Source organism: Onychostruthus taczanowskii, unplaced genomic scaffold, assembly GCF_017590055.1.
Source record: "Onychostruthus taczanowskii isolate IOZ18803 unplaced genomic scaffold, ASM1759005v1 scaffold8, whole genome shotgun sequence".
Taxonomy (NCBI): domain Eukaryota; kingdom Metazoa; phylum Chordata; class Aves; order Passeriformes; family Passeridae; genus Onychostruthus; species Onychostruthus taczanowskii.
In genome coordinates, this window is record NW_024505892.1 from 9,787,886 (window position 1) to 9,815,210 (window position 27,325).

Here is a 27,325-nt window from a genome sequence, read left to right on the forward strand (position 1 = left end):
GACTCGCCTTCCCCACCCGCCGTGCACGGGGGAGAGGGGCTGTCCCCGTCCCGACAGCTCCAGCAGCGGCAGCCGCAGGGCGCGGGCAGGGGGGGGCTGCGGGCGCGCCGTCGAGGCCCCGCGGCGCGGGAGCGGCGGCGGCGCTCCCGTGGGGCGCGCGGCCCCGGTCCGCCCGCCCCGCGCCCCGCCGCCGCGGCACGGGCCCGCCAGGCGCCTGCGCACTGCAGGGGCGCCAGATTTGGCGGGAGGGGGAGTGTCCAAGGGCCCTTTGTTTGATGGCATCTCTGTTTACAGAGTTTACTCTTTAATCTCAACCTGTTTCCTCCTCCTCCTCCCGCGGCTCCTCGGCACTCCCGTGCGCGGCGGCGGAGCGCCCAGGCGCAGCCCGGCAGCAGGGCGCGGCGGCGGGCGCCGGCTCGGTCTCCCCCGTCCTCCTCCCCCAGCGGCCGGTGCGAGGATGTCCCGGAGACCCCGGCACAGGTAACCCGCTGTCTGCGGACGGGGGACGGCCGGCTGCGCTCCGCGCCTGTCACACGGGGCGCGGGACGGGAGAGGGGGAAAGCGGCAGCAGGCAACCGGCTCGCCCGGCGGACGGGCGGGCAGACCCCCGTCCTCCGTGCACCTGGTGTACTCCGCCTCCGGTGCCGAGGCGCTCCCCTCCTCCGGAGGCGCCGGTGGAGCTGCAGCCCAGCGGGACGCGCCGCGGAGCCGCTGGTGCCGGGGCGCTCGGGCCCCGCGCTGCACGCCGGCGGGGGGCCGGTGCTCGCCGCCCGCAGGAACCAGCGTGGAGCCCGACGGAGCTGCGCGCCCCGCAGCCGCAAGGCGGGACAATGTCTGGCGGGCTCGGCGGCGGCAGGTAGCGCGTCCCGTCCCATTCATTCATTCATTCCCGGCCGGGTGAGGCGACAGGTGGGCGGCGGGTGCGGGGACTCGGTTCGCTCCCTCGACTTTTTGTTTGCTTTATTCGTGCGGCGTTTTCGCCCTTGGAAGCGCGACTCTGGCCTGAGTGACTTAGCTTTTTCCCGGTACACGCCACTCGGCACATGCCGGAGCGCGGCAGCGCGGGCGGGGGGCTGCGGGTCCGGCGGAGCGCTCGGCCGGAGCTGTCACCCGTGCCCGCCCGCCTGCCGCGCACCCGGGCCAGCTGATCCCGCCACGCAGCGCCGGGGCCGGGGGCGGCGATGCCCCGGAGGCGGCGGACTGGACCGGACGGGGCGGTAGCGCCGCGTGGCCGCGTCCGTGGCCCCGCTGCCGCGCGGGCGCACAGAGCGGGGTTGTTGTCTAATTAGCCGGGGACGGCGGGTCGGACACGTGGAAGCTTTTTTCTCTTTGCAGCCCGGCATCCTCCCCTCCTCCCCACCCCTTTGGCTGGCTGTGACAGGGGAGAAGGTCGCAGCCCTGACTGTCGCTTCCCGGGCGCCTGCCGCGTCCGATGGGACTGGGGGCTTGGTGGGCTTTTTCTAAGGAAGTGAGGCTTGCGGTGCGGGAGGAGGCGGCGAGCAGCTGGGCGAGCGCCGGGCTGTACTTTCAGTGTCAGAGCGGGGCTGTCGCTAGAGCTGGCGGTGAATCACCCCGCCCGTCCCTCCCGAAAGAGAGGGACAGCTACCGCTGCCTCGCGGGCGCCTCCCGCCGGGACACGTCCGCCGCTCTGGGACGGGAGGCCGGGGCGGCACGGTGCGGTGTCCGCCTGATCCAGCGGGCGCTGGCTCTGCCCCGCGGGGCTGGTGCCCGAATTCCTTCAATCACGGTAACAGCAGCGAGTCATTTCCTCTACACCTCCTCTTTTTTTTTTTTTTTTTTTCTTCCCCCTTTTTTTTTTTTTCGCTTTTTTCCCCGTGTATCGTTGCACAAGCCGGTTGCTTCGGCGAAGAGCGCAGCGCTGATGGGCGGCATTGGGACTGCCGCAGTCCCGGACGGACGGAGCGCCGTGCCGTGCCGTGCCGAGCCGAGCCGCTGGGGGGGAGGCTTCGGGTCTGCGGCCGGAGGTGCAAAATAAAGTTTATAGCACTGCTGAAGGCCAGGTTGACTGAAGAAACTACCAAGGGTCCCGGAATCCCCGGGCACTTTTCTCCTGCTGGAGAACGCAGGTAGTACAGTGGAGTTTGCTCGGTTCTGCGGTGCCAGCGAGGCCCCAGTCATTTAAATAACCCTGTTACAGAACTGGCCCCGCACTGAAGTCCTTAAACGTGTTGGCCGCTGATGCTGTGCTGCTGCTGCTGCTGCTGCTTGCAGAGCGGCGTTTCCCTGCGGCGCAGGAAGCACGGCGGATGGATGCGTACCTGCTGGTTGCCGTCTACAGAAAACTCATTTTCAAAATGATACTTGGAAACTGTGCCACAAAACTTCCTTTGGCATATGGGCAGCGGCGCAGCTGTCTCTGTGTGTCACTGAGAAAAGTGAATCTGCTTTGAGCGGCGGCTGGGGACGGCTGCGCTTGTGGCAGCTGGAGCGTGGGAGCTTTTGCTCAAGCACGGGCGGCTCCAGCTGCCAGCGAGGGGTGCGTGCGGAGTGGCAGCTTCCATCGGGGCTTGCTCCCAGTGGTTACGGGGTCTGGGGAATAGGGAGTGAATCGTGGCGCTGCAGGTCTGCGGCTCGGTGGGCGCCAGTTGGGGGTGGCAGCGATGGGTGAGTCAGGGGCACCCGGCACAGGCTGCAGGATGACCACACACATCACAGCAGGCTGTCGAAAACTTTTTACATGTAGCATGTAAGCATGTTCTTTCATGACACAGGCCAGAAAACAGGCTGGAAGATGTAGGGTGTGATTAGCCCAGTACTTTTAAAGAATGTATGTTCAGCAGCTTGCCTTTCGGAGGTGTTTGCATCTTGACAAAGAGTCACCGTGCTTCACTGCAACTTATTTGAAAGTGATCTCCTGAAAACAGGTTAACAGCATAAACAGCGCCTGTTAATTTTATTACAAAATAACTTTATTTTAATGTCTTAGTCATAGTTTTAACATACCACAGCATGCCATACCATCAGATATATCACAGTTTTTAATCTTAATGACACTGACTCCTTTCTGACACTTGTGGCTAGCATCTCTTAGCTGAAGTATCAGAACTGCTGCTCATACCTTAAAAGTTAGAAGTAAAATACTGTCCACCAGAAAGCCATGTCTTGTTGCAAAACACTCTCTTTTAGATTTAATTAGCTAGGTAGAGAAAGTGCTTTTGTGAAAAGAGTCATGGAGTCCTTTTTACCCATAGATAGCCTCTGGGGAAATCCCTTAGTCATGAATTAGGTGAGCAGAGTATTTCAAAAACAGTATGAGGGATTTAGAAATAGATTAGAGGTAATAAAGTTATAGAAGGATTCAGTCGTTCATTTGTTGGTTGCAGGATTAAACAAACTTGTCCTCAGTCCTTATCTGTCCAAACCCATAAATGGAGGGCATATTTTATATAAGAGCTTATTGCATGTTAATGCTGCCACTTACTGTCTTTACTTATTGTAAAAACTTGTGCCTTCTCATATAGGGTCCATAAACAGTTTCTCAAACAAGGTTATTGTTTAGCTTTTTGTTTTGCTACACAGTCGGTTTTATTTTGGAGCAGTATAACAATCTGCTGTATTAAACATACAAAAACCACTAATATTTTCAGAATGTATGGCATGAGTTAAAGATCTTAAACATGTACTCGTGTACTGGACACAGCCTCTAGTCGTCTTTATTGTCCCAAACATTGTATTTTAATTTGAAACCTTCATTGGTTGAAAGTTTGCCAAATGTGTAATTCACCACTGATCTAACATTAGGAGCAGGTCTAAACATGCACAGTAATACGAAGGTTGCCAGCCCTTTGCCTGTATCTGTGGATACCAAAAACAGCAGAACCAGTTCAGAATACTAGAACAACAGAATGCAGAACAAAATCTTGTTGTGCAAGTTTTAAAACTTTTATCTGTGTAACCTTTGTAAGGATTGTAGTGGGGTTTTTTTTGTGTTTTGAATTAAGTAGCTCAAGTCCTCATGCTCCACTCTGTCTTGCTGTGTTTGCTTTTGCAGTATATATAGTAGTGATGATGATGAAGAAGATGTTGAGGTGTATGATCACGACTATGATGGTCTGCTTCCTAAGACTGGAAAACGTCACTTAGGAAAAACCAGGTGGACCCGTGAGGAGGTAAATCCAAGTTAATTCCTCTCTTGCATGTAAAAAGATAAGAGAGAGCATGATCGCATTCTTCTCTAAGTTACTTCATGTTCTTCACCATATTGCTAATCTGCAAATTTACTTCAGTGACAGTCCCATATCTCAGGACAACATTTTTGACCCACTAGCTACATCCCGTGTTTTATTTGAGCATAGTTCTTACCTTCTAAATGAAATATATAAACACAACTTTTTAATTTCTGCCATGCTCTGCATTAAAGTATGTGATGTGTGAATCTCTGTGTAATCCCTGTTGGAGAAGCAGATTCCAAATCACCTGTAGCAGTGCTTCATTGTTGCTACTTTCCTCTTTCTGTTTGGAAACTGTTGCTATGCGAGAAACCCATGTGTGTTCAGTGTCCCACAGCAGCAAACCACTGTGGCCAAAACTGCTGCAGTCCTTCTGTACCGCTGGAATTTTGCACTTTGATTGCACTGTTATCATTCCAAGTGGAAGTAAAGTAAAAGCTGGAGGAGAGAAATCCAGCAGTACCAAAACTGAGCCTTCAGGATGCATTTTGCTTTTCAAGGTCAGAATTAGTTGTGATACCCTTGTGCTGACTTTCTGGGAAAATTGTGGTATCAGACTTCTTTGCCAGGTGGATCTCCTTTGGTCATTTAACTGGTTTGAGTTTGTTGTGGAATACATTAATACACTTTTTGAGTTATGTTTTGACTTTCTCTTCTCTAGCAATGTGTATTGATGTAAAAACAGTGGCAGGTCACCCCTTGCAAGCTTTTTATTTATTTATTTTAAATCATAGTCTGCCCTTACAAAGGTGGATGTGGTTCTGATGTGGTCAGGGAGGAAAGGATGGCCATAAGGTCCAATGGCCATTGTCCTGTCACATGAACTGGGAGCATACTGGGAGGTGTAACTGGGGAAGGAGAGGGATACTCTTCTCCTCTTATCTCTTGGGGTATTTTTGGATTGTTTTACTCTATCTCGATCTTTCCCAGTACATAAGGTTGGTTTCTTTTGTCTTTAGGGTTTATATTTCTGGCCTTATCATTAAAAAGATTGGGCCAATTTTTTTGGTATTTACAAGTATGCAAAACTCCCTCGCAGAGAACAGGAGCAAAAAGGAGCTGTTAGTTTTATTGTGCATTTATTGTAGGTGGATAGGCCATGAGCAAGTCACTGGAACTCCCATTACTTGCAAGACATAAAAAGCTTAAAGCTGTGATTATCAGAGGTCCCCAGGTAGCTGAGTGCCTGAGTGTTGCTGAATTTCAAGGTTACTCTGATGCTTGGCATCTAAACACCCATTTCCTCCTGCAAATCCAGTCCAAGAATAACAGTTACAGTGCTTTGATGAGTAAAAATGGGATGAATATTGTGAGTCAAAGAACTGTACACTCTTTCTCCTGCAACACAGTAAAGAACCTACCAAAAGCCAAAGGAGTGGAAAAATCTTATGCTTTAGGAATTAAAAGCATGCAAAGTCTGCAGACCACCCTCCCTTACACTCAGAAAGCAGAAGGAGATGCATAAGAAGCTACAAGAATGACTTCTAAAAAATATTTCAGAGATTGCAATATTAATTATATCTGGGGGGGGGTTTATGATTCAGGATGAGAAGTTGAAGAAGCTTGTGGAGCAGAATGGTACAGAAGACTGGAAAGTCATTGCCAATTTCCTTCCTGTAAGTGGATATTGGTTTCTGTTTCCAGGCTTAGTAGGAACTGTCAAGGGGTTTCCTTGATTAAAGGGGAAGGGGAGTGGTTGCTTTATAGTTACATTTTCAGGGGAGATATAAAACTTCCACAAATGGAGGCTTTAGAAATGCAGTTAGATTACTGTGGAAACCCTTACATTTATTTTTTCCTTTCACTTCTCAGAAAGGGTTGGAAAAAATCAAACAAGCAAAAATGGGGGATGGTGGGGACTTGTACAGTAGATGGTCAATGTGACAATGAAACAAAATGTCTCAGCACAGCAAAAAAAAAAGCAACTTTGGTGAACTGTAAGTATGATTTTGAAGAAAATTGCTTTGTGTTTGGCTGTTGCTGTGAAAGCATGTGAAAGCATGCCAGCTATTGTGCAGACGGGGAAGATAAAATTTGTGTAATTTTGGTTATAGAGTCCTCAATGCAGAAGTGATGAAAGCCTTATCTATTCTGTGAGCAAATTGAGAGTTGACCACCTTCTTCTCAGACTTACTGTATCACTCTGTGTTGTTTAGTAGTCTTAGTAGTGAAATCCATCAAAACAAGTGTATGTAAATAAGAGAATTCTTACTCTACTTTCACCTTTTCTAAAGAATTATCTGCTTTGTGTATTTCACATTTCACTAGAATCGGACAGATGTGCAGTGCCAGCACCGATGGCAGAAGGTACTAAACCCAGAACTTATTAAAGGTCCGTGGACTAAAGAGGAGGATCAAAGGGTAGGTAATCAGTTTTCTTTCTGTCTGATTAATGCTTTGCAAGCAGATTTTCTCAAGTGTTGGGGAAAAACTCCTAGAAACTTTGGTGGTCTCAACATTATTATGGCCAGAGGCAGATTGTATTTGTGTAGTGCTTTCTGAGCTTGCTGTGCAAATAAATTACTGTTGCTTTACAGCACTGTAATGTGGAATTGCAGTCTAGAAATGCCTTAACTATTACCAGATTTTTCCTTTTGGGTAAAAATATGAATGGGAAGTGGGGAACCTTAATTGCTATTAGTTTTACTTTGGCAGTTTTGAGAAATGTTGTCAAAAATATTGCTTCACCACAGAAAAAAATGTCATTGATTCATCATGCATCATTAAATACAGGCAGTTTTTATGTCATTCTTTGAAGGTAATAGAGCTCGTGCAGAAATACGGTCCAAAGCGCTGGTCTGTCATTGCTAAGCATTTGAAAGGAAGGATTGGAAAACAGTGCAGGGAGAGGTGGCACAACCACTTGAATCCAGAAGTGAAGAAAACCTCCTGGACAGAAGAGGAAGATAGAATTATTTACCAGGCACACAAGAGGCTGGGAAACAGATGGGCAGAGATTGCAAAGTTGCTGCCTGGACGGTAATGACATATGCTTTTAGCTCTCAAAAAAGGAAAAAGCTGCAGGTCTGAGCAGTCTGTTTTGGTTGCCTCAAGCTGCACTGTATGAATTGAAAAAGTTTTGGAATCAAAACCTGGGAAGCCAGTGACACCAATGTGCATTTTTCTCAGTGGGGAGCTTCACTGTTTGGTCATTACACACAGCAGTGTGCTATTTTTACAGGCTTTGAATGCTTGCCACAAGTAAAAAAGCCAGTAACTGGAGCAAGACCATAAGAGTTTCCTAAATGCCTGTGCAGTCTTATTTGTGCCTGTGATGACTGTCAAAATTTAAATAGATTTAACAGGGAAGGATCAGGCTCTGCAAAAGGAACATAATTTGCATTCAGCTAAGGGTATGCCTTCAACATGAAATCCAGTCTGTTTATTCAAAATTATTTAAGAGAAGACTTCTTCAACTTTTGTAATTGGTCTTGAATCATCCAGATGATTTTGACCTGTTAAAAAACCATGTGTAAAACTTTTTCCTAAAACTCTGGTCCTGGAAACACTTGTCCCACTGAAAGCTTTTGTACAGCTTGTATATAAACTCAAAGATTCAGTGTCTTACTTGCTTGATTAAAAATGACTCAAAATGTGGGCAAGCAAATAATGTAAGCAAGGGAGAGGTTTCCCTTCCTACTTTTCTCTCTGCTATCTGATAAAACACCTTCAAGACTTAAATATAAGGCCTAAGATCATGATAGCCCTTTAAGCAATCATTCCCTGGGCTGCTTTCACCTTCTAGAAGACAACAAGAAAGAAATTACCCCTTGGAAATATTTTTGTGGCTTCCACACATCACAGATACTGCTTTGAATCATAACATGCAGTAGTGATGTTTTTCAAATAGCAGAGCTGTTTTAAAGTGTACTCTTAAAAATCTCACAAAGTTGATAAGTTTGCTTTTCCTGACTCATATACGTGAGGATTTGAATCTCAGTTTTTCTGCATCTAAGAAAAATCCCAACAGTTTTGTTTACTGAGTTTGTGTGTACAGCATGTTGTTGCTGTCTAGGTGACCAGCTGGAAAATTGTTTGGAAGTTAGTCTCTTCACAGCTGTTCTCCACAGTCTTTCTTTGCAACAATGAGACACAATAAGACTCCACTGAAAGATATAGGAAGATGATGTTGGCATTCCTTTAGGATAGCCTCAAAGGGATGTTAGCCTTCGTTGTCTCCTCACTTCATGGCAATGAGGTGAAGATGAAATTAGTAATTTCTTACAATTTGAGGATGTAAACAACTGTAGCCCATTTTTCTTTTTTCCTGACCTTTATACTGAGCATCTTTCCTGAGAAGTTGAGAATAGCATCTGTAGTGTTGGGCGTAGGGGGAAGGTCAGAGAAGAGCTCAGGGTTTAAACAGAAATGCCAACAGCAGTTCCCTGCCCATTGACCTGTCTGAATTGGAACTGCTCATATTTGAAACTCCTCGAATGTCTGTATTTCTGTTGCAGAACTGATAATGCTATCAAGAACCACTGGAACTCCACCATGCGCCGGAAGGTTGAGCAGGAGGGCTACCTGCAGGAGTCCTCCAAAGCCTGCCACTCCTCAGCAGCTGCCGGCTTTCAGAAGAACAACCACCTGATGGCCTTTGCTCACAACCCGTCGCCACCCGCGCAGCTGCCGGTGGCCAGCCAGCCCCCGCTGGGCAGTGACTACCCCTACTACCACATCCCTGAGCCACAGAACGTGAGTGCCTGAAAGGGGCAGCGTGCAGGGCGTGCCTTGCCTCCTTGAATAGATGGGGGCAGTTTAGCCGTGCCTGGTTTCAGCTTGAAGGATTTCCTTCGTCTTGGCGGACTTGGATGTGTTGATGTCAGATGAGGATTTCTTTGACTTTTACTTGGTTCAGTGGTGAAAATGAGTACATTTCAAGGTGCTGGCATTCAGGTGGTGGAACTGGGTAGAGCAGGTTTAACGCCTTGGGAGCAGTTACCATATTTCTTAGAGTTGTGAATATTACATTTCTTGAATATCAGTTGAATCTGGTTAATTCTGTGTTCCATGTCAAAATCTCCCACATGCTCTTTAGTAATATTCTGTTTGTGGGTTGCCTGTCAGAACCAAGTGAACAAGTATTGATTTTAATCAGATTTCTTTTCTATTAATGATTAATAATGAAACAGGCTCCTGCTTCAGATAGTTGCATTGTAGAGTTTTAAATGATAATAAATTGCATCTTTTGCTTTTTCACTTCAATTTAGAAAATCCTTACAAATGTGTCTATAAATTATTCATCTTTTCTCATTCAGGAAGGGTAAATATTTCATAAATGAATTGTCTTTCTTCCTCTCTAGTGCTTACTGTCATATTCCTAAAAACGTGATTACTTTTCTTGTGAACATTTTTTTTTTTGTTATTTCATCTCCACAGACTACAAATATTAAGTACCTAACACCAAAGTATGTTTAACACAAATTGACAATGCAAGCAGATAATATGATGGAAATAACCAATTTTTGCTTTTTGACCTAGGTTCCTGGTCAGATCCCGTATCCAGTAGCACTGCATGTAAATATTGTCAATGTACCTCAGCCAGCTGCTGCAGCTATCCAGGTAGATAACTTGAACCTTATTTCAAGAGTCAATTTCTTAAATATTTGATAAACTAAAATGCAGACATTGTACATTAAGGAAACATTTCAATGTATTAAGTGTGGTGAAAAGAGAAAATGGGGAAGGTCGGGGAGTTCTGACATGGCTAATAATTGCTCCTTCTGAAGTGGATTTTAAATGCAGTAGTTGACATCGGGTGTGATGGCCTTCACTTTCTCCGTTTCAAATGTCTATACTGAAATTCAGCAGAGACTTTGATGGTGGAAAACACAATTGACATTTGTTTCATCTTGGAATCTAATTTGGCTGTTATAACCACAGGTCAGCAAACCATGAGCATTTTAGTTGCTACATCCTATCAGACCTTTATCTTTTCTTTTCCCTTAACTCTTAATTTCAGAGACACTATAATGATGAAGACCCTGAGAAAGAAAAACGAATAAAGGAATTAGAGTTGCTACTAATGTCGACTGAGAATGAACTGAAAGGGCAGCAGGCATTACCAGTAAGATTGTCACTGTGTGCTTGGATGGAGGGATAGCAGCCTTACCCCAGTGCTTGTCTTTTTAACTTTTTACTCCCCCTCTGCCTTCAGTACTAATCAAGGCTCTATATTTCCGTTTTAAAAGGATGAAACATAGCACATATGTAATCTGTATCTGCTTTGTAAATTCTTTTATAAAAAAAAAAACAAAAAAACCCCCAAAAATTTTGCAGGTATCTTACTTTGCGAAGTGGGAGCAGGACTGGGCTCCGTAACATGATGTAATACTGGAAACATGATGATTGTACAAAAATTGAAAATCCTACAGGCCTTTAATCAGTAATGGGATCTGTGTTTCTGAAAGTGTGCAATGGTTCATGTGATGAAAATGTAGTGCCTGTGCATTAGATTTTTCTTCTCTGTTGTATTCTTTCCTTCAGCTGTGTTTTATACACTTCGTAAGCTTCAGACTTGGTGCATGTTTGAGAATTTGTTTTACTCCTCTGAATAATGTTAGATTCTTCATAACTGCATGTGTCGAGCAAGTGCTGGCTATTACTGAATTCTCATACTTTGTGGTATATGCCATTGGTTGTTAATGCGTGAAAACCCTTGTGTAACTACTTAACACCGTCACCAAAGCCAAGAATCCCAAAATAATTTATTTTTGAAGATAGGTGATAGCCAGCAGATTCTTTTTTTTTTTTTTTGGGTAATATTTAAATGAATAGTAAAAGAACTGCATGCATGATACGTTAGTTTGGCCACTTTTTAACTTTAGTTAATGTTTTGCAATTTCTTCTGTTGCATGATCACACTGGAAAGAAACTTCTGTTAATTTGTTCTTCTGCTTTCCTAACCACGTTGATTTGACAGCCTCTTCATTGCATTGGTGTAAGCTGTAGCATTAGACAGGGATAGCAGAAGAAAAGGAGATAAGCAGACAAAAGCAACTCTAACTCTAAAAACTTTTAGCCTTCTACAGTGCTGAGCGCTCTGTAGGGAAATCCTGCCGTTTCTTGCTTCTTACAGAAAAGGACTTGCAGACACTTTTTGGAGTAACAAAGTATTAATTGATTATGTGCTAGTAATGACATACGCCTAAAATAGTGGAAGTAAATTATGAGGTAACTTTGGGATAACAAATACAATGCCAGTATTACTTAAAACAAGATCTTGCACTGATGAAAGGAAACATCTTGACAATTGTTTCATAGGCATAAGCTTTTAGATGATGATGCAACTACTTTTATCTTTCCTCCAGTGGCATCTGACACCTTGTGCAATTTCATTGCTAAGTTCCTTCTGCCTTTCCCCCCTCCCTTTTCTTCTTTTTTTTGCCTTCTTCTTCCTTTAGACACAGAACCACACATCAAACTACCCCGGCTGGCACAGCACCACAATTGCTGACAGTACCAGGACCAGTGGTGACAGTGCACCTGTTTCCTGTTTGGGGGAGCATCACCACTGTACTCCATCTCCACCGGTGGATCACGGTTGCTTACCTGAGGAAAGTGCATCCCCTGCACGGTGCATGATTGTTCACCAGAGCAACATCCTGGATAATGTTAAGAATCTCTTAGAATTTGCTGAAACACTCCAGTTAATAGACTCCGTAAGTAAACTCGCTGCCTCAGGTGGATTTGTGCATGGTCAAGGAGTAAGGGGTGAGGAGCTGGGATTGTCCTAAATGCGGTTGTTGATTTTTTCCCGAGTAACTTCGAGTTGCTCCAGGATCTGAAGCTTATCTTCTGACATGACAAAATGCAGCTGCTTGTAAATGAAGCCCTCAAACATGGATGCATATGCTTTTTTTGGGGTGTCTCCCTTTCCTGCTACATCTTGGAATGGGAGTGTGAGTTTCAGCAAGGTGCACAGTAGGAGCTTGAAACAATCTCTCAATTTTAAGTCTCCTTAAAATACAATCAGAGATACCATGAAAAATTTTAAACAGTGTGATGATATTTACTGATATTTGACGTGCCATAGGTTTGGGTCTGTATGTATCATGTATCTGCATCATTTTCTACAATTTTTAGTTGTAGCCTCAATAGCTGCTTTTCAAAGTTTAAGGGACTTGTCCTGGCATATGTGAAGGACTGCAAACACACATTTAAATGTCAAGTATCTGACTGACATTGACGTGGACCTGTTATTGCAGTCTCTGGGATGCTGCATGCAAAGTAGCACATTGAGTTATGTTTGTTGGTGGCAACCTCCTTCGGAGGTGTCTGCTTCGTTCGGTGTCATTTCCCTTTCAGCACATCCAGAGCAGCATTGCATGTTAGGAGGAGGCCAGTCTTGGTCTACAGCACACTTTTTTTTTTGTAACAAAAGGCGCCATCATCATACCAAGCAGAAAACACTGGGCAAGCAAATAGTAAGGACATAATTTGACTCATTCCTTAGGGACTCGGTTGCCAGCAACACTACTAGGATGTCAGACAGTTTGATAAGATCAAGGTATGTGAAAACACAAATTGTGTTCACTGTGTTGCTGCTCCCATGAACAGGGTCAGGCTGAATTGAACTGGGAAAGACATAATGTTGTTGTTGTTGGTTACAAACATATCCTAGCGCTGTATTTTCATGAGGTGGCACTATACACTGTCTTATAGCTCCGTGCCTCCCACGTTGTTTCAGGATCCTTCATCATGGGGTGATCTCAGCAGTTTTGAATTCTTTGAAGACACAGACACTCCGGCTAGCAGAGCTCCCCCAGGCAAAGTCGCGCAGCTTCAGCAAAGAGGGGCCAGTGCTTGTAGACCGCAAGGACAGCCCACCACAAATTTGAGCAAAGTCATGTCGAGTCAGGGCTCTCTTGGCTCACCAAAGACCTTATCTGCCTCACAGGGCAGTGCGGCTCCGCGGGTCCTTCCTCGCAAAAGGAGAGGGCACTGCGGCCCCGTAGCCAGTGGCCACGGTAGCACCTTGGTCCTAGCTGACGTCAGCAGCTCAACTCCTCCTAAGCGCTCCCCTGTCAAAAGCCTGCCCTTCTCTCCCTCGCAGGTAGATCGAGACTTCTGCACAGATGTTACTAATTCTCAAAAGTCACCCCAGTCTTAACAATTTAGAAACTAATCCTTTGGAACAAATGACTAATTACCGTTGTGCTTGTTGATTTCGCTCAGTGTATGAATCTTCTCACTGCTCCTAGTCCTCACTGCTGAGTTTAGTTAATCAGCAAGCTTACTGTTGATTCTTGACTCTTAAATTTATCTGTGGGGCATGGTTTTTTGTGTTTTGGTTTTATGCCTTTTTGGATCTTTTTTGTAGGGGAGTGTGACCCCTTGCATTACTCTTGCTGCTAACTCCAGCTACTAGAGCTTAACATTTCTGATCATCTGTAATACTTTCCATCTCTGTCCACTTACAGTATGATTCATTGACCTAGAAAACCCCAAACTGCATTTAAATAGCATTCAGGTTGTGAGACAAACTGACAACAACCAGAAAATTCAAATCACACTTGCCATCCTCTGCCCAGGCCATGTGAGTTGGAGTGGAATAGGAATGAGGAGGAAAATGGCCTGTTAAAATGGCCTGGTGTGCACTTTCAAATTCCTAATGATGGTTGCTTTGTTTCACAGCTGTAGCACTATTTAAAAGTGTTTTGGATTTTTTGTTTGTCTGTGTTGGTTTGCTTTAGTCTTTGATGTCAAAGAAAGACTATTTCATGAAGGATAGTAAAAGATTTCATGTAATGATTTCCCAGTGTATTTCCCATTACCTCTTAGCTATTTTAATAATATATCATTTTTCCAGTGAAAGCCAGATTTTCTTACATGTCGCATTTTTATAAAGTGACAGAATCTAGAAGGGAGTACATTGAATTGTTGTCAGAATAAAGGATACCACTATGCTCACGGATTTGTAGACTAGAAATAGAAACAATATTTTAGGTTACTAGGTAGAACACATGCAAGAGCAATTTTCTCCAAACAAATAGTGCTGCCTCTTTTTCAGTCAGCTGTTTCCATTCCAAAGTATTCCATGTACCCGTCACAGGTGGCAGCTTTCATTTTATACTCTGAAAGTTAAGTACTTTCTTTTGAGAGAGATGATAGGAAATTTATTTTCCTGTCATCAACACTTGCACTGCCCTAAAAGCCCCTAGATGCCCCACATAAATATTTGTGGAATTTAACCCTGTTTCCTGTGGGTTTGTTTCTGAAACATCTCTTGCTCATTTTCACCCAGTTTCTTGGGCACACTGGTCTTAATTAAAATTTATTTGGAGAAAATCCAAATCAGGCTCTGAAAGTGGTGGAAAGTTTTTCTCATTGGAACAGAGTGTCATTTCCATTAGAATTTCCCTCTCTGGCTTCCTGAGCCAAACCATTGAGTATTTTTTCACAATGTAGTCAGGTACCCCACATAGCCCTACTCGCATCATAGGGCCAGGAGAGTGACTCGTGTCAGTCAGAAGAAAATAATTTCTTTTTCTTTTGTTGAATAACGTCAGCTTAAGAGGTCAGCCATGTAATCTCGATGTTCCTGTTAATTTTTTCTTTCCACATGTGCAGTTCTTAAACACCTCGTCCAATCACGAAAACTTGAACCTGGACAACCCTGCACTTACCTCCACGCCGGTGTGCGGCCATAAGATGGCACTTACCTCCCCGTTCCACAGGGACCAGGCTTTCAAGACTCAGAAGGAAAACCATGTGTAAGTCTCTTGTCGAACTCACGAGGGTCCACATCTTCACATTTGCACGCAACTAAAGTGCTGGGTCAGCATATGCTTTAGGCTGTAAGAGGGTGGGTTTAGGTTAGATACAGGGAAAGAATTCTTCACTGAGAGGGTGGTGAGGCACTAGAGCAGGCTGGCAGAGAAGTAGTGAATGGCCTGTCCATGGATGAAGCCCTGGGCAACTTGATCTCATGGAAGGTGTACCTGCCTGTGGTAGTGTGTTTGGAACTAGATGATCTTTAAGGACTGTTGCAGCCTAAACCATTCTGTGTTTCTCTGCTTCCTGCAGACTTGTTTGCTCACACATTCAGATTTTGCTTAGTTGGGAGTAAAACTTCCAATTTATGACTATTGAGGTAGGTTATAAAACCATGCATATAGGTTCACCAGTTTTTGAAATAAAGTCATTACATCTTATCGCAGTCAAATGGATGTTCTGCTGTAAAAGCAAAACGGATTATAGGATGACAGGGAAATATTTCCCAAAGTCTTACAACAATGCCATCTGTATGCACACATTTCTATAAAGAGCTAGTATTTCCAAGCATCTTCCTTTAAAGTTCGTCTCCTTCTTTTTAAAGTTTCAGGACTCCAGCAATCAAGAGGTCGATATTAGAAAGCTCTCCAAGAACACCCACTCCATTCAAAAACGCACTTGCAGCTCAGGAAATCAAATACGGTCCTTTGAAGATGCTGGTAAGAAGGAAACAATGATGAAAGTTGCTTTGATATTAGTGCAGAGGGATGTTCTGGACTTGGATGTAACGTTTCTTTCTTTCAGCCTCAAACTCCAACTCATCTTGTAGAAGATCTGCAGGATGTTATCAAGCAGGAGTCGGAGGAATCTGCAATAGTGGCTGGGCTACATGAAAGTGGACCCCCTTTGCTGAAGAAAATCAAACAAGAGGTAAATCTCAAACTTACCTGAGGCAATTTAATTCAGAACTCTTTGCTGAGAAACTTATAGCAATGCCTTTTCTGTTAAATAGCTGTGTCTGTTTTCCTTTCATGTGAGCCCCAAGATCTTAGTGTCGGTTCCATATAGTACACTAGGCATGTCTAATTCATCTCCCATTGATTTCCATAGAAGTCTTTCTGCTGTTTTCAGCAGGGGTTTGCTTGGACCGTTCTAATGCAGTTTTCGTTTGAAACTTAAAAAGAAAAGAAAAATTAGACATGAATTTGGATTGAATCTTTCAAATATTGGTGAAAAGTATAGAAGAACCCCATGGGGACCAAGCTCCATGGAGTGACTTAGAAACCTGAACATTTGAGGACATTGCATTATATTACTTTGTCACTAAAGTTCTAAAAATACATTTATTCTCAATCCTTTCTAGGGGATTAAACTCCTGAATACTGACAGAGCACTGAGTGCAAGTATTCAAAGTTTTATTAGATGGGGATTTTTTGGAGAACCTTGAACTTTTTTGTTCTGCAAAGAGCAAGGCTGCTGTAAAAGATGTTACTGTAAACATGCATTATGCACCTCTGTGAAGAATATTTGTTCAATTTGTTAAGCAACTGACAGAAATCTCTTGGTCAGTTATGTGGTGGTCGAATCATGCCTTTTCTGCTTTCAGGTGGAGTCCCCAACAGATAAAACTGGAAATTTTTTTTGCTCAAATCATTGGGAAGGAGAAAACCTGAACACTCAGCTCTTTACACCTGGGTCTACTATGGAAGATGTGCCAGTAAGTATAAGTTTTCCCACCATCAAAGGAATTCTTTGTTTTACATCCCTGTTCAATTCTTAAATGCAAGAGAAAGAGAATATTTTTTCTGATTTTCTTCACAAGTAGGCTTTATTCCTTATTTCTATGTCATTTTCCTGTACTAAGCATAAAAAAGTAAAATGCTACTCTTAGTTATCATTCTGATGCCTATAGAAGGTTTCAGAAGTTGCAGTCATTTTGCAGCCCACAGACTTTGAAGAGCATGCACTTGTAGGATGCCTGCACCTGTGTGCAGAAATTACTAGATCAAGGAGTTAAAAACTGGTGAAAGAGAGAGAGACTCTCTTGGTTTTTGCAAAGGAGACTTTGCATGAGCACAGTTCTCCTTGCATTGCCAGGGCTTTTGGACTGTTCAGTGTTACTTTTACTCTTGAACTTGGGATTTTCACTGGATGGAAGACCTTTGCACAGGGCAGTGCTCCTGCAAAGCCAAGTCCCAGGGACACCAGGCTGAGGTCTGCTCCAAATCCGTGGCTGTGCCCAGTGTAGCAACTTCTGCACTCAGCCTGAGTTTACTTACAATACGTTCCAATTCAGGTTGTTCTCAGGAGTTGCTGAAAACCTTTTTCTTTTTTCTTTTTCTGTTCAGAATCTTCTTACCAGTTCCATTTTAAAGATGCCTGTGTCTGAAGATGATGATAGTTTTCAGAAAACAGTTGCAGTACCTAGAAACAGGCCACTAGCTAGTCCTCTACAGGTAATTATTCTTTGATAAAATTGTCCTCTGTATATAAAAATGCATCCATATATATATGTACATATGTATATATTGCTTTCTCACAGACCGATGTTAAGTTTTGACTATGGAAGAATGAAATGTTCAGATGAATGTGGCTGAGGATCTCACTTTGCCTGTGGAGCATGAAGGCATAGCCCTGTGTGTGGGGTGTTGTAACTCAGCTGGGTGCAGTGTGGAATTGGTAGGATTGAGAATTAACGTGGATTAGAGGTTTTTTTTTTTTTTTTCCATAGGCTTCTTGTAGGTGGCACTGCTGTTTTGGAGACTTGAGTGGTGTGGTGGTGGCCAGAACTTATGACTGGCCCTGGGGTGAGAGGAGAGACTCTAGCACTGCCTGGCTGGCACAGGTGTGGCCAGTATTGCCCATTCAGCCCAGAACCAGGATGGCCTTTCCCCAGTGAAGGCTAAATGTGTAATTGTTGTAATGTAAGTCAGATGTGAGGCCGGGGTTTATGTGTCTGTGCTTTTGCCAAGTGTTAACAGACACAGACATTTGCTGTACTTTAAAGCAGAGCTGTTGCACAGGGGCTGATCCAAAGCCCACCAAAGTCATTAGCAGCCAGCTTGGGAGCTCTTGTGTTCTTTAGGTGAAACCCACAGCAAGTCATTCAGAAAACAAAACATAATTTATGTATTTCCAAGGTAGATGACTAAGTATTTTGTAGCCCTTCTCCACATGGGAGAAATAAAGGAAAGTGTCTCATTCCCCAGGGTGAGTCACTGTCAGGAAGGAAGTTGTAACTCCGTAGTTCCTGACTTTCAGGCAGATAGTCCACATGGCTAATCCCTTCTTTGCTCCCTCTTTCCAGAATTTACATTAGGGCTTATTTACAGTAGGAAGAAATGAATAAAGTCTGGTTTTGATTAGGCATTTCTAGCCAGGCATTAAAAAAGGAGATAGTAAAATTTTACGCACGTCCCCATTTGGCACAATTTGCCATGGAGTAGGCTTGTATTTTGTGCTGCAGGATCATTTGATGAAAAGCAGCTTTGGAGAGCAGGGACTAGGACTCCTCTTGGCATGGGGGCGTCTGTAGGGGCCAAAGACTCACACTCAATATTGTTTATCTGCTCTTCCCTCGTGAAGTTTCTTGGCTGCACTGTGGTAGACAGCCAGGAGAAGAGTTTGCAGATCCACTGCCCCTGACCTAGGGCACTATATAGGGGCTGAATTCAGACCTACCTTGTGGCAAAGGAGCCTGGGTCTCCAGCTTGGCTGAGGTTGCTGGAGCTCCCTGGTGGGTGTGTAGGAGAAGTCTGCTGGTCCCAAAGAGCTCAGCCCTGTTGTGTCCCAGGAGCCAAACTCTGAGCTCCTTCATAGATTTAGGACAAGATTTTCAGGTAGCTAAGCAGCATGGGCTGTGTGTTGTCCTGTTAGTGGTAGTTGCCTGCACTCTGGCTGTAATAAAAAAGAAGGATCTGAGAGGTCTGTAAAATAGGATCTTTTGATCTTTGGTGTACCGGTGTTATGTTTCCTGCTATCTAAAAATATTTTCTTTACAAGCTGCTATAAACGAAAGGGCTTGTTTAACCTTCTGTCCTCACTCATGCTGGTTTTGTTCAGGAAGTTTACATGAGTCAATTTGTGGATCTTTCTGGATTCAATTCTTCAGTCCTTGCTCAGGAAAACCATGTTAAAAGTCAGGTGTGCTCATTGTTTGGATAAAGAGGACCTTTTCTTAAGTAGGAACTGAGTTAAAAAGGACTTCCCAACTCCTCTCAGTGTTTAAAGTGTGTTGAACTGAAAGAAAAAGTAGTTGTAAAAAGCCCAAAAATGAATAGTTAGTAGGCAGCTTCTTGGTGTACTGGTATGAAGGTAAAATTGTTCTCTCTGCTGGTGGAACATTGAGCTTTTCAGCTGAAATGTAATCTAAATGAAGAATGAGGCTTGGGGTTTCTGTGATGGTGGCACAGACAGCTTTTTCAGAATGAAATACAGACTTTTTATAACAATGCAGTATTGTCTGCCAATGGCTGCACTCTCTGGTTTGGACTGGGTGTTGTGGTTAAAAGGAATGGTAAAGCTGCCTGGCCTCATGTCAGAGGGGAGCAATGTGGCCCTGTGCAGCTCAGAAAGGATGTGTACTCTGGCTGTGTTTCACACCAGAAACTGCTGCTGCTCTGTCCCTGGTGCTTCCCCTCCTCCACCCCAGTGGAAATGGCCTCGTGTGACTTGGGCATAGCATGTCTAAAGGGTGCAAAGCCATGGAAAACGTTAGCCTTTGTGCTTGTTGTTGTTTTTGCTGTCTGCTTTTTGTACATGACCAGATTTTAGCACGTTGTTGTCCTATTCTTTCTACTCTTCCTGGTTTAGAGTTTGGTATCTCACCCTCCTACATGAACACATGCATGGACACAAACAAACAACTGGACTAAATCCACTGATCCCATGAAAGTAGACATTAAGCATCAGGGAACTCATGTGGGTGAAATTTAATTGTGTCTGCATATGTTGACATTGCTGCAGTTAATATTTTGGGCCTGATCCAACTGTTCTTAGGCAAATTCTCATTGACTTCAGTCCAAGAAAGAATTACAACAATCTCTGTGCCTTGGGATCTGTGCATGGAAAGGGAAGAGAGAAACAAAGACAGCACTAAATTTAGGGGTTTTTTTTTAATATGCTTGGTTCCTAAAATTCCATTTTCTTTTAAATTTTAACTTAGAAGACAGGGAGGCAGTATATTTACCAGCCCACAGTTTTCCATTGCTTTAATAATTTGCACTACATTTACACAAAGATATTAGGCTAGGGATAAACTGATCAAAACCCTTGATTACTTATTGTTCTGCTGTTAAATTCCAAAGAAGGCAAGAGCAGCAAATGTCCAAACACATCTCTAATGATATTTTTTACTGCGTTTTGGGTACACGACTGATCATATGCCATTTAGTAAATAGCAGCTGATGACCATATCAGATAGCACGATGTGATTCACCATCACTTTGCAGGAACAGCATGTTGCATCATTTGGCATGTGAGGTCAGGTAGCTCCATGTAAAACCACTGGAGTTTGGTGCTGTCAGTGTTGTATAGAGCAAAGGGAGAAGAAGCCTCCATAGAGCCAAGAAGAGTTTGGGCTTTATCCTCATTCAGTCCCCTGTTAAGTCTCCCCAAGACATTGGATGTGAAGGCAGTTTTGTGTAAGATCTCTCTGGTAAAATGTGGAGGTTCAGCCAGCTTTTCTGTCCTATGTGACAAATCTCATGGTTGTGCATTATCAGACTGGCAGGAAAAGGAATGTCTCACCAAACCCACATTGCCTTGAGGTGGACTTACTCTCCAGTTCATGGATCCCAAATATTTCTGCTTTGTATTCATGGGGTTAGTTAAAACCTGTATTTTTGCACCCTATGTTTTTGTCACTTAGCTGCATGTCAGGGAGATTTTGGTCTCACTAGCAACTTTTCCAAGGGTTAAGATTTTGGGATAATGTACTCCAATACCAAGACAAAAAGATGATCTGTACTGAGCATGTGCTTGAATTTTGCCTTGTAAGAGGTTACATAAAACCCCCTGTTTCTGGCCCTTCCTATGTAAAAGTTAAATTTTATTTCACATTATGTTCTGTAGCAGTAGCAGTACATAATTCAAACTATCCTAACATAGACATTTTAACAGATAGAAAAGTAGGCTAAATCACAGACCTTCCACCTAACCCTGCAGGCTATCAAAAGACACCATGAAATGGAGCCTTTTAAGAAAATAGCACTGCTTTGATATCTTCTTCCCCCAGTAACAAAGGAAACAACACAAGGTAGAAGCCCTGCAAGCTAAAGAGAATGTTCTTCAACACCTAGCTCCTGTCACTTTCCATTTTTTTAACCACAGACTGACACATTTCTGCTCGAATTTCCTGACTTTCAGCGGTTTATGTAGCCATTTTCTTCAAAGAGCAAGTTTAAAGGATTTTAAAACAGTTACTTGGTTAACCTTTTTTCAAGTGTTGGAGCTGTCATGAAGCCTAATTTTCTCAGTTTAAAAAAGTGAAATGTTGCTTTATTTGCAGCTGGTTGTAAGACAAAGTGGCCAGGAAGGCGGCATGGTCTTCTGCAACAGCAGGCTTTCTCTGTTTCTCCTCCATGGCTTTTTGGAGGAAGAAGGTCCTGAAATCTCATATTTTCCTTTGTCTAATCAAGGGAGAGGGGGAAGCACGCTGTGTTTGAGGTCTGCACAGCAGGGGAAGGTAGCCCCACAGGTTTCTCTCACTTGTGCTGCCCCTTCTCTCCCCAGTGAGTGATGTGCACAGGAAGGACACATGCTTGCCACAGCTGAGGGAGCCAGAGAAGGTTCAAAGTTACAGGCCAGTCATTGCATTTTTCCTCCTAGGTCAGCAGAATTTGGCTTGCAAACAGATAGGAAGATTACAGCTGCCCTGAGCTGCTGATGGTCTCTCAGGAAAAAAAGTGACAGCTTAATTATTAGTCACATTTGCAGCAATGTATTCTGATCTGTGGGGGGGGAAATTTTTAAAAATTACTGGAGAGGGGAAGAATGTCCTAGTATGAGTTGCAGATGTTTAGCCCACTTCCATATCTCTTCCATTCATCTTACTTGGGAAGCTCATAGATCGTGAGCAGGAGTTTTACCTGAGCAAGGTTCAGGGTTAAGCTCTTAAAAATGCTATCAAATAGCTCTTTCTAGGTCTGGTATCATGCTTAGGAAAAAAGCTGAAAAGTTGGACCATCTTATTCTTTCACATTGAGCAAGCTGTATTTCTGAGCAGCTCAGAAAGCCCCAGAGTTCAGGAGAAGTCAGAGGAGAGCCAGCAGCAGGGGTAGAAATAGTGGTCTGTCTTGTCAAATGAGATAAAAAAGTAATTTATGATCACTTTAGTTTTTAATTAGTCTTCACTGTCCTGCCAGTTCTGCATCCTTACAGAATAGAAAGCCATGTTATTTATATGCTGTCTATTGAATTCTGCTCAAAGATCGTTTTGTTCAGTGCATGGTTCTACTCTTTCAGGAGTGCTGCATTTCTGTTGCAAGACTTCTTTTCAGTGGCACATTCTGCAGACAATCTGTACCATGTAATCTAAGGGAAAGCTGGCAGGGAAGCATGATAAGAGACCTTCTAGTAGTCTGAGCATTTAAAATATTTTAAATACACTAGCTTTTTAAAAAATTATTCGTAAATACCAGCAAAGCTTGGCTAAATTAGTGGTGGTGTTTGTAACACCACTAGCTTTGCTGGAGTTGCTGAAGCTACCTGCCAGCAGAACAGAAATGTAAAATCTGTCTTCTGACACAGTTCTTTGCCCAAGGATTTCTGCTAGACTTTCATCAGTTTGGGAGCTCAGCACTGCAGGACTGCAGCAGTGTTTGGTTTTGGCATTGGTTTCTAACACAAAAGGTGTTGTAACACAGGAGCTTTCTTAAGTTATACAGACAGAACATGAAAAGGCAGTCTGGGCTACAAGAGCAGAAGGACTAGTTCTGTTAGAAAAGCACCTTTCCATATTGTTTTCTTCCCTTACTCTGGTCTGTTTTCTCTAGATGGTCCAAGTTTTTATTTAAAGTGCTTTAACTGGATATCCCAGTTACAGCTTTGACAGTTTGTTTACAGTTCACATTTGCCTGAGGGCAGCTGAAGGCATATTACAGGATAAATAAGGTAGTTTTGCTGCCAGGAGAAAGATGTACTGGTAGAATTATTGAGGTTAAAAAAAAAAAAAAAAAAGAGAGAGAGAGAGAAAGAAAAGGGACAGGGAGAATTACATAGCTGGAATTGTACCATGGATCTGTAATTTAATCATATGGGAACTCACAGTACTATACCTTCTTCTCCCTCTCCACTCTGTGATTTAACTTAAAGAGAGAAACTGCTGTGTTTGGAAGAGAAAAATACAGTGGAAGTGCTGGCTGAAAAGGTTTAAACTCTTTTAATTGACAGCAAAATTAAGATTGGCCTCCTACCCTATGAGGCAATGAAAAAATTGTGTGTGTGGAAAGAATTTACTCTGGAAATCACTTTCACTCCCCACTGGCTAGGAATTTAGGTGCCAAAACGAACACCTCACTCTTAGATGACTGCATTTAGGCTGGATGAATCCACTGGATTAATGAAAACATGTCCATCAATTTTGGTGAGGTATGGGTCAGGCCTTCTGGCTTCTGGTTACAAAGGTCTTGTTTCCATCCACTGATTTGCAGAGTTAGACCTGTAAATGTGGTCAGGAGGCTGCAGTGAGCATTCTGCAACAGGAGTGTTCTGGCTAGGGTTTCTGTGCTGTTTTCCTGCATGCCTGTAGCCTTCTGCCTTGGGTCTCTTTCCATCTGATACATCTGTTGGGCACTGCTGTCAGTGGGACACTGTCCTGTAACAGAGCCTGTCAGTACTTGCTGCAGTGCTGGTGTGGAAGGAGGCATTGTGGGATCCCTTATCCCTTTTTACCCTTTTTACCAAGAGATCCCGTAGCTGTGTGTGACCAGGCCCAGCAAGGCACTCTGCCAGGAGTGTAGGACCCAGCACTCCCTGCCAAGGAGGGAAGGAAAGCTGCTCCCATCAGGATGACTTTCACACGTGCCTCTGGCACTGCACTGCAGGGCTGGCAAGGCACAGGCATTGTGCTTTGTTTTGTGCTGGCTGCCGAGAGCCAGGGCTTCAGAGAGAAAATGTTTATTAAAAATACCCACTGAAATGTTATCTGTGCTCCCCAAGGGTAGAATGGAAAACTGTGTTAGTAAATATCCTGCATCAGAAAACATACTCCTTTGGGCCCAATGCTTCTTTCTTCACTGGAGCAGAGCTCTCGCCATCATCAATGAGATGCGAAGTTATCCTCTTGTTATAAGTTTGTCACAATAGGGAGGGGGGGGGGGAAGTGTAAATAGTGTAATTTACTGGGAAAAATAATACATGGGTGAAGACTTTTGTGTCCCTACAGCAAAGCTGAAGTTGTTAAAAGCAGGCTCAAGTGAGGGGTGGAGCTGGTTCTCCTGTGTCTGCTGCCCAGTGCTCCCTGGGGCAGGCAAGCCCAGTGGGAGGGCAGAGGGTTACTGCCTGCCCGAGCAGCTTCTGCCACACTGACATCAGGGTAAAGATGAAGACCAGGCTTTCCGTGGAATGAGTGACATGTAGCAGCCTGCTGAGATGTTGGTGATATCAGGATACAGATATTTTTTTTTTCCTACTAAGCACATGGCTGTTAATACAAAGAGCTCAGTGTAGATACTAACAATTAAGCCTAATTTATGAAATAGGGACGCTCCTTACCTGAAGTTACTTATAGTTTTCAGAAATTGTCATGCTATGACAAATGGACTTCTCCTTACATATTTTCAGTTATTTAAGGGACTGCTGATCTCTTATTTCTAGACTGGTGCATTGAAGGTTTGGGGGATCACAGGGAAATACTGTTTAGACACATATTTCTGTCCTTGGAAATTATGGATATATTGGAGCTATCAGCTGCTTTTGAGGTGTACAGAACAAATCCAACTTCTAAATAAAACCAGTGGCTTTATACCAGGCATTAATTTGGTTCCTCTTGCAAATACCTCTAAAACAGAAGGAGAAAATACGTACAGGTGCCTGAGTCCCACTGAGGATCAATAGGGAGTTGTAGGTGCCTTTGACAAAGTGACGCTGGAAGTTGTTTAACCAAAACATAAAAGGAGCTGTGGTGTGTTGCATGCGGGTCTGTGGCACACAGAAATTGTGTCACACCTGCTTTCTGGCATGTGCCCTCGCCTGAGCCACAGCACAAGGTGCACAGCTCTAGAAAAGAGGTGTGTGGCATGTCTGTTCCCTTCACAGATGCAGCTTTCCCACAAAAACTGCAGAAACTTAATGATTTGAGGCCTGACCTGGTTCTCCTTCAGAAAGGGAACTCCTACTGAAGTTCAGCAGTTTTGCTTGCAAAGTGGCATCCAGGAGAAGAGGCAGCATTTGGAGCTTCCCTGCAGAGAAGAGAAAGCCATGTCTAGGGAAGCCCAGCAGAAGTTTGCAGAGGACTAACACAATTGCTTAGTTAGTCACTGGGTTTGTCCCTTTTAGACTGTAAGCCCTCCAAGGCAGGAACCTCGGTCCCTGCGTTTGTACTGGTGCCCTGATTAGGGCATGTTGCTTGAAATTATCTGTGTTTCATAGTTGCCCAGCCTTTTACTATCCATATGTCTCAGATAACACTGTTTACAGTCAGAAGAGCATTCTGTAAACTTTTAGGCCAGAGAATACTTTAAGGATCCTCTTGCAAAAAATTAGCAACTAGAAGTGAAGTCAGCAACTAGAAGTTGGCAGAAAGAGCTGTGGGCACGTCAGGGCAGTTCTGCTCTTAGCAGATGGTTTGCAGTCCACTAATTATGATTCATCCACTGTCCTAGTGGTTGGGAAGGCTTTGGACATCTCTTTGAGCAATGTAGTTATTGTGCTGCAGATCCTTTTCAAATGGCATGGAGAACTGAGAAAGGTTTCTCCTGACTTGTCTTTACTGGTGGATCTTGAGCATACACCTTCTCAGTATTTAGCAGTGCTGGGATCCCTTGTGGAAAGATAAGCACAATTGTGTGCATTTTTGGAATGCAGACTATTTGTACAGATAACTGTGTGATAATAGATGTTTTATTCAGGTCTTAGAGAAAGTTTCAGTGTGGAAAGGCAGACACACTGGCTAAGTGAGAGAGTTCAATAGAAAAAAGTAAAAGTCTGTATCCTGGTAAATTCCAGGAGCTTTGAAATTTCATTGCTGGTTATAGCTCAAGGCAATGAGAAATGTCTCACATGTGTAGTGAGTAAATAAATACAGCACACACAGCCCTCTGCAGATAGGTTTATCTCATTTTAACATTATACTAAATGGTGTCTGCAACCTCCATAAATACCACAAGAAGTGAAATGGCTTACATGATAATTAAAAAGCTGTTTCTGCTGAGAGTTGGGCCTCCCTCCCTCCTCCTTTGCCAGGGGAGCTGAGCTATGGGGCGGGTGCTGATCGCTGCCCACAGGTGAAAGCAGCTTTGAGCGGGGAATCCTCGGCACCGCTGGGCAGGCTGTCGAGGTTGTCAGGTTCTTTAGGGAGCTCCAGGACAGAGCATTTTTAGAATATAGGTTCAGCAGGAATTTGTGCATGGCCATAACATTGGATATTTTAACTGTGCTGTAGCCTGTCTGTGCTCTGTTCACTGTAAAGTTGGCCTGCCAAGTGTATTCTTGTTTAGACCTTCCTAAAGGATTAAAGGCAAGGCTGTAGCTATGGCCTTATAGAAAAGACACTCTGAGAGAGAAGCAGGAAAGTCTGGATCTCCTGTGGTGTCCCCTCTGCAGATCATCTGGTCTGTCTGCCCCTATGGTCGCTAACTGAGAAGTCAGGGTGACATTTTTTGCCTGTTGTGTTGAGATTTCATTTCTCAGGGGACAGGACAGCATCCCACTGCCTGTTCATGGAACAGTTAATAGTGAGAGGGCCCAGCTTTGGCTGGGACTACGGATAAACCACACAGCATTCAAACTAAATCTCTCTTTCTTCTGATTTAGCATCTGAACAACACCTGGGAGTCGGCGTCCTGCGGGAAGATCGAGGATCAGATGGCTCTGCCAGATCAGGCACGCAAATACATGGCCACCTTCCCCACCCGGACTCTGGTGATGTGAAAGGGTCGACGCACAGAGAAGCATTATGGTTTGAGAACACTTCACCTCCACTGGGAAATTCCTGTTCCTCTGCATGAGAACTTTTCATGAATGGGAGAAGAGCCTATCTTTGTTGTGGTACAACAGTTGGGAGCAGCACAAAGTGCATTTAGTCACTCAGCATATATATTCTTGTTGGATTTCACCCAACTTAAGAGTTTGTGTGTTTTTAATGATACTTGCCTAAATTATTAGGTATTGAGTTTGAATCAGTAATTAATGATCTTAAGTGCAGTCTTATAATAAAGATAATTTTTCTCGTACTTTTTGAGATCAAACAGACTTAATAC

General features: G+C 44.0%; 1 protein-coding gene across 8 annotated transcripts; it reads left to right on the forward strand.

The window, feature by feature from the left end:
* The first annotated feature begins 318 nt into the window (after positions 1-318).
* Positions 319-27,112, forward strand: MYB (MYB proto-oncogene, transcription factor). 8 transcript variants are annotated; one of them, XM_041423831.1, is made up of 16 exons: positions 423-480; positions 4,013-4,130; positions 5,735-5,806; positions 6,459-6,551; positions 6,949-7,169; positions 8,648-8,885; positions 9,672-9,752; positions 10,153-10,257; positions 11,594-11,851; positions 12,880-13,245; positions 14,763-14,905; positions 15,511-15,625; positions 15,711-15,836; positions 16,513-16,623; positions 17,255-17,362; positions 26,880-27,001. In XM_041423831.1, the coding sequence occupies exons 1-16, from the start codon at positions 458-460 to the stop codon at positions 26,994-26,996; spliced, it is 2,295 nt and encodes a 764-aa protein (XP_041279765.1). In that variant the 5' UTR covers positions 423-457; the 3' UTR covers positions 26,997-27,001. The 8 variants fall into 8 exon arrangements, with proteins under 8 accessions (XP_041279769.1, XP_041279765.1, XP_041279768.1 ...); XM_041423834.1 differs by having other exon boundaries at positions 11,594-11,803; XM_041423832.1 differs by having other exon boundaries at positions 10,153-10,248.
* The last annotated feature ends 213 nt before the right edge of the window (positions 27,113-27,325 follow it).